Source organism: Amphiura filiformis, chromosome 1 (genome assembly GCF_039555335.1).
Source record: "Amphiura filiformis chromosome 1, Afil_fr2py, whole genome shotgun sequence".
NCBI lineage: Eukaryota > Metazoa > Echinodermata > Ophiuroidea > Amphilepidida > Amphiuridae > Amphiura > Amphiura filiformis.
Window position 1 is genome coordinate 38240002 of NC_092628.1, and position 11654 is coordinate 38251655.

Consider the following 11654-nt stretch of genomic DNA (forward strand, 5'->3'; position numbering starts at 1 on the left):
CCGTGACCTTTTCAGACATAAACCCGCTTAGTGAAGATTAAACCGAAATATGCAGTACTAAACCATTATAGTAATCGATTGTCCAATGCACATTTCTTACCACGTGATAATATTAATCCAATGAGCGATCGAATTGTCCGCTACGGTCGACTAATCCAATCGATAATGACGCTATTGACATGCACGGGCGGAGCTCCACTGACTGAGTTTTGGGGATTTTTCACTGGTTTGCTATCATTTACTCATCAAGGCGCTCCACCGTTATTATAAGGACTATGCTAATAATGTAAAGATTGACATATAGAAAATAAACCATACTTGATTGACAGAAAGTACTAAATTTGTACCTATTACGGTTTGGTAGTACCCCTCTCCCAAACGCGACCAAGTCAGGGCGGCCCGGTGAAGCAAAATGTGCATTGGATTAACACGGGAGTTTGGATAAGATGGTAGATTTCCTATCTCATACAAATGCATGCTCCCCCGTTATTAAAGCTTGTACCGGATTACAAATTCAGATATTTTGAAAAGAATAAGTAATTGAAACATAGAGCAAGTACTAAAATCAGAGCTTTTATACTTTTTGGTATATGACACTAACTAGTTCATCTCCTATAACCACAGCACAGCGCTACCAGTACGGGTCAATTACCTATGTGAGTGCCCCTGTGTTGTGTGCATACATGTAGTTAACAATAACTGCATGATGTTGAAATCACTCTAAAATTACATACAAGGGAACTATATATGAATGTATGGTGATGGGCTATGGTTTGACCGGTTCAGGAATAAAAGTATAGCCCGGTGTTGCGATTTTTAATCTCAATGGGCCTGAAACAAGGCCCGTAGCCTGCTTTCACCCTCGATTCTAAGTATTTTTTAAATCGTACATACAAATAATAATTAAACCTGATTTGAAATAAAGTAAAACGACCTGTAACTCCATTTTGCATTGATTGTAAAATTCAGCACCACTCCAAAACACAAGGATTTTGACCAGTTACATGTCATGAATACACACAAATTGTGTGTATTATGCTTGAAGGAATGTGTGTTAAAGTTTTCGTTTTTGAAAACAATTTTGAATTTAGACTGACAAAATAGCATGTTAAGTTCATGTTGAATTGTCTGCATTGGCGAGATTCAACAAGGAATATATTACCCTCAGACGTTTGAAATAACTACCATAATTATTTCTTTGGGGCTTTTCACACACAAAGGCACAATTATAAGAAAATCGGTCCAAGTGAAATGCACGAAATTACGTCTGCAAAAAAGGGCCTGAGCTGAAATACTACATTAAATATGCAAGCCTACTTGAAAAATTTCCTATGAGCTTATGCTGGTTTCATACTTTCCTGCCGCTGCCGCTTTGCCGCTCTGAAGATGATTTTGCTTCACTGCGCAGTCGCACCAAAAACGCTAGCGGTGACCAGCGGCAAGCCGATATATCGATCACCCATCGCTTTGCCCAAGCGGTAGCATCGCTGGGAGTTGAATTCTAGTCAACTCGGAGCGGTGCCGCTCTGACGTTTTAGAACAAAATACTATTTTGGAGCGTTGCTGAGCGGCAAGAGTGGCTTTCAGAGTCATGCCGCTGCCACTCAGCGGTGTGCCGCTCGGCTTGCAGAAAAGTGCAAGCGGCATGATGAAGCATCACGTCGCTCAGCGGCAAGCGGCAGAAAGTATGAAACCAGCATTACAAAAGAGATCAGGCTCGTATTAACATTCTCTTTCATAATATTATGATACATAACTTTTGTACCTGCGATAAATATTTCTAGGCAAAAACTCATAGTAAACGTGGCAGATGCGTCATATTTTGCTTAAATTTTCGCAAAATTGACCAATCCTGTTTTCTATGGGGATATTTTAAAGTCATAATTATTAAGAATTCAATTCAAACTTGCTCTGTTGTCCTATTAAACATCGAATGTGGCTGAATCCAATTAGGTGTAGGTTAGGACATGTGTAAACATTACAAATTATGACCAAAAAATCAGGTTGGAAAAGAAATGGACCAAATTCAGTTTACAAATCCTTCAATATGGCTTTAAGTGATATATATCATTCAGTGGGCGTTGAAGGGAAAATCACCAAGGCACAATTATTGGACCCTTATTAATTCTTTTGTAAATCAAACATTTGTTATTAATTAAATGCCAACAGGAAGATACTCGCGGATGATTCTGTGTATTATCTCATCAGCAGTTCTGCTGGCCAGTTAGTTTATCGTGGTTAGAATTCGCTGTATGACGCGCTCTTTCACGCTTTCATTATCAATGGTATGGTAATGATTTATTTTCACACTCATTCGCGTCGAAATGTTTCAATAACTTCCAAAAATCGTGCACCTTTTCCACAGGATTGAATATAAATACTGTAAATGCTTTAGAAAAAGTACAAAGCGCGTCCAATGTTGTACTTTTAGACTTCAAAGACATCCTGTGCTGTGTGTAGCGGTGATTATATGTTGGTCTTACGCCAATTGTCTTCATTAACATTCCCACGTAGACGTCTTCAATCGGTATATAAGGAATGTGCTCCGATACGGACACTATAGGGTTAACCAGGTTACTGGATACCAAATACGACGGACCATTTACATACGGTGGATAGGTAGGATGAGGATATACACTCTCTGATACGTACCATTTAGATATTTTCATGTTCGAAGCATCATATTTTCTTACCGGATTTTTTCCTTTCATCACATAACCTTCAAAAGTAGTTGTGTTCATTCGTTTTTCTATTAGATGTCGTACTATGTTAGGTAGGTTGGGTATAGTATCGCTATCAATCTTCAAAACAAATTTGGTTTGATTGCAGAATGAGTTGACCCATCGAAATCCCATCATTGTCTTCAACGTTAAGTTCTGGTAACTGTCGATGAAATCTTCTTTACAGATATCTCCAAACATTTCGCTTTCTCTAGCAATTATTTCATTCAACGTATGCATCTTCCCAACTTCTTTAGCTAAAAGAAAGATAGTTGCTACACGCCTTCCCAATACATGCGTGACCTTTGCCCAAGTCTTGCGAATTGCGGTGCGTCGGTTCATTTCTGCTGGTGCTGTCAAACACATGATTAACAAAAATACAGTGTCGTTGTGAGCATTGTTTCTGGTACATAAATCTGAATTCTTATGCACGTAATTGTATTGATGTTGACTATGCATTGACTTATTGTTAAAGAATATTCCATCTTTCACGCAGAATGAAGTAGTATTCCTGGTATAATTCTGTGTTGTATGACGAGTGATCTGATCCTCGGTACACTTGTACCAATGTGACCTTTTGTATACCTTAGACTCCATGGTGTAAAAGAAAACTTTCATCCATATAAGTATACAAGAAACATTTACCATTATAAATGCCACCTTGAGCATGCGAAGTAGTCTCACCATTTTTCAATATTTTGTGGGCGATTTGTAGCAAAAGACATGAAATCAGTGTCTAGTCGGTTTGTTACTAAAAATGGTGGCTTTTTGTATATGCATTGCGATGAAATACCACAAAAGGTATTATGGATGCAGCTGACGCTGAATAGAAAAATTGCATTATATATTCTCTTTTGTATTTTGGGCATCATCTGTTCGTCGGAGTCATTTGTATTGGGATATTGTTTTATTCACCTCGATAAATATCAGCGTATCTCCCCTCCCTCTTTAACAATAATAATATTAAAAGATACTTTTTGTTTTTCATCTTAAGTTATTTCAACAGGAAAGATTGTTGGTGTCGTCTGCTATAGATTTCTATGTTTAGTGGTGAGAATTAATACCATTAAGGCGCGTAGGCAACATTCTGAGTGGCTATAGCCCCTTAAACCTTTTTGTGTACGATGGCCATCGTGCAATGTTAACAGGTTAATAGCGGAAAATGAATGCTAAACCTTGCCTCACTCAAATATTAATGAAGCCTGAATTAAATTTGCTTTTAGTATGTTTAGTGATTGTGAAACACAATTTTGTCTATATTTTACTACAAATTACATAAAAGGGAACAGTATTATTATTTTGCGGAAATATTCTCTAAATTTTTAAGTTTAAGTGTTCTTACTATTCTTACAACCATGACAACTATTAAACTATTACCAAGTTCTATTTATAAGTTCGTTAATGGCTCATGGACATCATTGGAGAATGAATTTGGAGAAAACCTTCTGATAATTACAAACACTCGCTGAGCAGCAAGACCTTCCCTCTAAGCTTTTAATCCGATAAGCTGATTATCTATTTCTTTTCATGAATTGGAAGACATTCTTTGATGTACTACTGAGCTCAATTATCTGAAATTACTGGAGCGTGAGCCACCCAGGCTGGTGGCTCAGCATAGTATTTTATTAACAGAAGGTTTTCGCCAAATTCGTTTCCTAATGATAACCATTACAAAATAACCGAGTGGCAAAGGCCTCGATAATTCATACTTAATGTACACACGAATGGGGTTTGTATACAATTTCTTGACAATTTACATCAATCGCCTACCGTAAATTCTGAAAGAAATTATTTGGAAGTTGGATGAAAAAGAAATACAAATCATGCTGTTCGGCCTTCTTTTAGTTTATAAGCTAAAAGAAGTAAACATATTTGTTCCATAAAACCATTATTAAAATAATGGTTTTATCATGTTTATGGAACAAATATGTCTACGAATGCGTCAAAACAGTTCATGGCCGTTGTATGAAGCGAGTTCGAACAATGTTGGTACCCCGGGTTGGTACAAGTTTGCACAATTAGGAAACTTCCTAACATTGTGACCCGCTCTGACGTAACCAGGAACAATTGTAATTTATGGCATTTTAAGATTTAAATGAAGAAGGAGATATTTAAAAATTCTTTTCAAACAAAAGTACCACAACCGTGGCATCGTATTCATCCTTATTGATACTTTATAGGATAATAAAGGCAATTTTGCAAATGGCATTATAAAACTTACGTCGTCCTCTCTTTTGTGAAAAAGAGACCAATTAGGATTCTACAGGATTCAGTAGTTATAAACATAATTTAATTCTTAATAATCTTCATTTCAGGAATATTCTAACTTTTCATTATCATATTTTGGTTATTTAGTGAGGAACTAACTTTTCAAATACCTGAAAGTTCATTTATCAAACTAAATTTTTGAATTATTGCAGATTTATTGCAAGCATTAGCTTACATGTTTCTTTAAAGACTATCCTTTACTCATTTCTGGCAATCAAAACTTTCATATGTTCAAACATTGCCTATGAACTGAGTTACATCAACAAGCTCATTATATCAATAGTATGGTAACATTTTGAAAATATTTGAACACTCATTCCTGTCGAAATGATTCCAAAACATCCAAAATTCATGCACCTTTTTCACAGGATTCAATGTAAACACTGTAAATGCTTTGGAGAAAGTACAAAGCGCGTCCAATGTTGTGTTTTCAGACTTCAAAGACATCCTGTGCTGTGTATAGCGGTGATTATATGTTGGTCTTACGCCAATTGTCTTCATTAACATTCCCACGTAGACGTCTTCAATCGGGATATAAGGAATATGCTCCGATATGGACACTAAATGATTAACCAGGTTACTGGATACCAAATACGACGGACCATTTACATACGGTGGATACGTAGGATGAGGGTATACACTCTTTGGTACGTACCATTTCTTGATCCAAGTATCATTTTTTCTTACCGGATTTTTTCCTTTCATTACATAACCTTCAAAAGTAGTTGTGTTCATTCGTTTTTCTAGTAGATGCCGTACTATGTTATGTAGGTTGGGTATAGTATCGCTATCAATCTTCAAAACAAATTTGGTTTCATTGCAGAATGAGTTGACCCATCGAAATCCCATCATTGTCTTCAACGTTAAGTTCTGATAACTGTCGATGAAATCTTCTTTACAGATATCTCCAAACATTTCGCTTTCGTGGGCAATTACTTCGTTCAAATTTTCAGAACTGTTAGCTAACAGAAAGATAGTTGCTACACGCCTTCCCAATACATGCGTGACGTTTGCCCAAGTCTTGCGAATTGCTGCTCGTCGGTAAGTTTCTGCTGGTGATGTCAAACACATGATTAATAAAAATACAGTGTCATTGTGAGATTTGTTCCAGGCGCATAAATCTGAATTCTTATGCACATAGTTATATTGATGTTGACCATGCATTGACTTATTAAAGAATATTCCATCTTTAACGAATATGTCAGCATGAGAATTGGATTTATCTTCGGTAATGGAAGCATTTTGAATCTTGCTACTCTTAGACAAATTCTCTGCAGGTGGTGAATGTCTTAACACAACAGGGCGAATCTTCAGTACCTGTTTTGGTTGCAGAATTGGCGCATTTCGTTTTGATACGTCATTAGTTTTATTCAGCGGAGACGAATGGTGTTGTGTATCTGACGAAAGCGTTGATGAAGCGGTATCCTTCCTGATGCAATTCTGTGTTGTATGACGAGTGGTCTGATCGTCAATACACTTGCACCAATATGACCTTTGATATACCTTAGACTCCATGGTGTGAAAGAACACCCCTATCCATATAAGTATGCAAGAAGCAGTTAACATCAAAAACGTTGCACGGATCATGCGAAATATTCTAGCCATTTTGCACTAATTTGGTGGCCCCGCATCGATGTGTATAAAAAATATGATGTCAGTTGATTTGATCAAAATTGCAACCCTTGTATGCTACACAATTATTTTTAATTGATGTCACAAAAGGCATTTTTTATACAGATACAGCTGACGTCGTTGAATGAACAAATTACAATACATATTGATTTTTTTTTCTTTTTTGACATCTGTTCGTTTAAGCACTTGACTTATTTGTTAGGATATTTTGTGTGTGTCATACATGGTTCTTTCTCTCAAATCCCACCCACTCCATTGCTCTTTCTTCGGCTTTTATAGTTCCATATCGGGGCACGGGATACCAATTTGGAGTTTATTAAAGAGCAAATTGTTGTCTTGATTTTTGGGAGTGGACTTCTTTGCTTCTATTTCGAGATATTTTAATTGTAATGGCCCAGCATGATTTTCTTAGGCTAAAGCTAGCCTGCTTTACGCATAATGCATAGGTCTGGACCATGGACAAACGTGACCAAATTCTCATGCCTTGACCACTCTACAGAAAGGGATAGGAACTCTGTAGATAAATATCATCAAATTTAAGTATTAATTGAATTGCAAAATTATTACATATTTTGTAATTCCGAATTTGTAATATGTTATCAAAAACAACATTTTGGAAGTATTTGACGATGGAAAAAAATAGCTAGTTGACAGAAGAATATAATATATAATCCTTTAGTGGAAGAGGTGCGCACTTTGATGATGTATTCTAGATCTTCTCCGATATTACTGGATAGTAGTACATTGACTACATAAGATATGTCTGGTTCGTAATTTCCTTTCTTTGAAGGCATATGGACCGTAAGCATACTAACTAGCCCACATCCTATTATATTAATAGCCAATTACTACTTTCACAATATACATGATATATGATGTAATCTGGAAATTCCCAAGAATAATTATAAACATTAACCTTTTACATTACATCACTTTCTGGGGGAATTCCAATATGATGTCATGTCCATTTCACTTTTTTCAGGGATTTTCCTAATGGTGCACAACAATGAACATTCTAGAGAACAGGGGATTTCCATCAATCTAAAATTAGATATGATTCAATTTGTTTTGATCAACTTGATGCATGAGAGGGTTTCCCAAAATATAATTCCCCACCAATTCTTGCAAAGGGGGCTTCCCATCTCTCATGGAAGTAACTCTAATTATTCTAAACAAAGATGAACCATAGGGTCTATGGATGAACAATTAAATTAAATTACTCTGGGAACACCATATAATATATATATTTCCCAGATCAAGATATCCTTTGAACCAGGCCTGATTGTTGGTTGGGTTCATCAATGAAGTGTTACTAGTTTTTACTAAATTTGACTACAATTATGAGAATTTCAAGAATAACTGCCTCTTACCATATCCACTGCGTTCATGTTTATTCAACTCACACTGTGGACAATGGGAAGTCTTTTGTTTGTTTATTAGGGAAAGTCGGGGAAAGTCAATGGGCCAATACTCTGGCCAAGATCAATATTTATGAGTCACATGCCTGACTGACTTTGTCTACCTGCTTGTATATATAAGGTGTTTTTAATTTTAAATTACATTAAATTATAAACATTATAACCTTTTATATCCTCCTTATAATTTATAACCTGCCATTTACTGGTCAGGCATTTGATCCATAATATTACAACGATATTCAACATTTGGAATGCATTACAAATTATCTAAAGTGTAATGATGCTGTTATCACAGCCGATTATGCGACCTTTATGACCATACAATTATGAAAAGATCACCCCATAGACACTGGCTGATGTCAATGCATGTATACATGTGCATTCGTGCAAGTTGATATTTTGCTCTGTGTAATGTTTATGTTGTGTGTTATATTTTGCTATGTTAGAGAAAGAACATTTTGATTTTGGTCTCAACTCGGAAACGACCCTTTCATGACCTTTGACCTCAAATCCGTAAGCACCCCATATAAACTGGCTATTGTCAATGCATATGTACAACCTACGTAATTTGTTGGAAAAGATACATTTTGAGCTGAAATTCATATTTTGACCCCATGACCTGTGTGACATTGACCCATTTATGTGAACATGAGATAAAGTGATGAAAATCAGTGGCATCAGTGAGCTATATTTAATGTAGGCTACTTGTGGGAGAATTGGAATTTTCTATTAATTTTGCTTCATACCTGAAATGGCCTCTTAATGACCTTTGACCTAGGTAACGAAACAGCCAAAATTGTGCAATCCTATCTTTATTTGAATTGTTAGATCAGTACGAACACTTTGACACCTCTTTTGTCAAAATGGAAGCATTTATGTATTTTGAGTCAAAATTATTTATAACTCAAAGCGGTATCCTAGATAGGAAAAACTATATATTTTCTGAGTCCGTATGACTAGAGGAATACATTGGTATACTTTTTAATTTGACCAAGTTTGAAATTTGACCAAGATTGAAGTTCGATGACTTTTTACTAAAAAGACCCGAGATTTGGGACTGGATGCATTATTCACGTATAGCAGTCAGAATTAATAGGTAAATTTTCACGGGAAAATTTTCTGGACATGTGACACCCATGGGCGCAGACATATTAGCATTATGGAATGTGACCTCGAGCAATGTATTTGAATAGGAAGAATTCCTTCTTTGATCCAAAATAAGTTACTTGTCGCAAGTTAATACTATTATGGTAAGAGTTTCCGTAGATAAATATTTTTTTCCGTAGATAGATATTTTTGAAATTACGTTTTGATGATATTGTGAAGAAATTAAGATAACATAATATTTAATAAATTTGCAATGCACAATTTTCTATCAAAATTGCGGTCAAAAATACTATTCCAATTCAAAATTACTAAGACTTGAATAGCGAGGTCACCGCCGGGGGTCAGAGATCAGGCTCGAGGTTACACTCACATTGATACGCATTGGTCACGTGTCCAGAAAATTTTCCCGTGAAAATTTACCTATTAATCTTGACTGTATAGGGAGAAACTACACTTTTGGTCATAACTTTTTCCGATATGGATGTGAAATTTGTTAAATTTAAGACTGGGGAAGTGAAACCGCAGTCCATGATATCAAAATAGATGGATTGGACACCATGTTGTCTTGGGTGCAGAATTCAACATACTCCGTGGTTTGATATAGCCTACATTGCACGATGTTCTTAAGCTTATACTAAATTTAGATAAAATAAAAAGTTCTGTTCAAAAACTGTCACCCAATACAATCATACCTGTATTGTGAAGCCCAGAAATAGAACACACTGTACAATTCTTTGTACAACAGTATATTTTATCCTTTGAATCAGAGGAACTCATTCCTTGACTGTATAGCAATTTGGCTCCAAGCCGATATGGCAGTTATTCTAATTAGTCATGTGACATGGATTGGCGCCAGCTGAAAGCGGGTACTATTCCGATACTATATAGTATCAGATACTAGTATCGGGATAGTATCGGAATAGTACCACTATACCGATACTAGTATCCAACTAGTATCTGCTAGCAGATACTTTCGGATAGCTCCAGAATACCTACCGGATACTATCCCGTATAGTAGCCGGAACTATACCGATACCTTTTCTTTTTGCTATGGGATTTCAATGTTTGAGTAAATTTTTTACTGACCTTGGGGTGCACCCATTTTGAAAGTTGTGGTGCAATTTCACGTGATGCAGCGCGATTTGAAGTGTAGTCTCAGAACAATCAAAATAATTTACAATTTTGTAGGACACTTACGTTCAACATGTGCCTAAATATTTTGCACAGAGTTATGAGTTACCCAATATCAGACAAACCCTCTCGACCCAGGGTCTGAGCAGGGTTTATAATTAATTATTGCACAGTCCCTTAGTTGAATAAATGTAGGCCTTCAAGGTATCCAAATGCTTAGTCTTACCAGACTTGCACCTGCATTGCTGAAAAGTCACCCAATTCTTTTCTTAACCATCTGTTCCTATGGGACAGGAAATTGTCAAAGGTCTCAGGGAAAATCTTCAAAAGTCACCCATTTGGCAACCCTGATTAATTTGTTCTTCAACACAAAAGCAGCAAACACTTGAACTAATTCAATAAACAAACACTGACTGTTGACAATATGTTCTCCATAAAATTAAATTAATTTGACCCTCTTAAGGTTATACGAGGTATTGTTGGTCGAAGCAGCCAAAAGGTCTCGATTTTCATTATCTGAATCAATATATTATTGAAAAATAACACTTTGGTGTTTTGCAAAAGTTCATTCTACAAATCATATACTTTGAAAACCTGCTTAATTTATTGTTGTTAATGAGTTATGTACGTTTTACAAAAGTGTTGTTGTTTCAGCCCTGTTTACAACATAACTCAAGAACCACAGGACCTACAAAAGTATATCTGTAATATTTGAATTCTTCTACACGCTCGCTATGAATTGAGCAATGCAATTTTTGCTAAAGCTCACTACCATTCGCAAGATGCTGTGAACTACCTTTTTTGTTGCTGCTTCGACCAACAATACATAGTATACCCTTAAGGCGTGGGGTATGAGCGACTTTGAAGTACAGGTATCTGGAGAAGGGAAGCAACGACAGGTAGTGACCTAGCCGCCGAGTGTTAATATATATTTATTTAGGAAGGTTCGTGTTTGTTTTAAATTTTGGGGCGTTTTTCCAAAATTTGATATTTTTGGTGATATTTCAAACAAGCGACATGCCAAAGAGAAATCTTTTTGCACATACTTTGTTATTGCTTATACAACTCTTTTCTGCATATACCTACGTTACTATTCGTTATGGTGATTTAGTAATATTATAAATTTTGTGACTGCATGTTGGAGTTTTCGATGCGATTTTAGGCTTACCGTGATTTAACGTTGATATCTGGTCTTGCTCCTTTTATAATTTCACTTTGATCGTCGGCTTTTGTAAATAACAGAATGTAGATTGGCTCTGAATATAAAGTCTCGTAGTCCTCTTGGTGGGTTTTTCATGATATATTTAGTTTGTATTTGCATGTAACAACCCAAAACCGACCTCTGATTTCAGGGTTGAAGGCTGTTTTCGGAATTTCC

The 11654-nt window shown here is 36.1% G+C and overlaps 2 protein-coding genes across 2 annotated transcripts; both read right to left on the bottom strand.

The window, feature by feature from the left end:
* Positions 1 to 2279: 2279 nt before the first annotated feature.
* LOC140158890 (beta-1,3-galactosyltransferase 1-like) lies at positions 2280 to 3317 on the bottom strand. Its single transcript, XM_072182161.1, has one exon. The coding sequence runs from the start codon at positions 3315 to 3317 to the stop codon at positions 2280 to 2282; it is 1038 nt and encodes a 345-aa protein (XP_072038262.1).
* Positions 3318 to 5030: 1713 nt separating this feature from the next.
* LOC140166151 (beta-1,3-galactosyltransferase 1-like) lies at positions 5031 to 6583 on the bottom strand. The gene has a single exon (XM_072189545.1). The coding sequence runs from the start codon at positions 6573 to 6575 to the stop codon at positions 5265 to 5267; it is 1311 nt and encodes a 436-aa protein (XP_072045646.1). The 5' UTR covers positions 6576 to 6583; the 3' UTR covers positions 5031 to 5264.
* Between the last annotated feature and the right edge of the window lie 5071 nt (positions 6584 to 11654).

Bases quoted from the DNA above. Each gene is read 5' to 3' on its own strand.
- LOC140166151 (XM_072189545.1), bottom strand. From the start codon at position 6,575: ATGATCCGTGCAACGTTTTTGATGTTAACTGCTTCTTGCATACTTATA.
- LOC140158890 (XM_072182161.1), bottom strand. From the start codon at position 3,317: ATGGAGTCTAAGGTATACAAAAGGTCACATTGGTACAAGTGTACCGAG.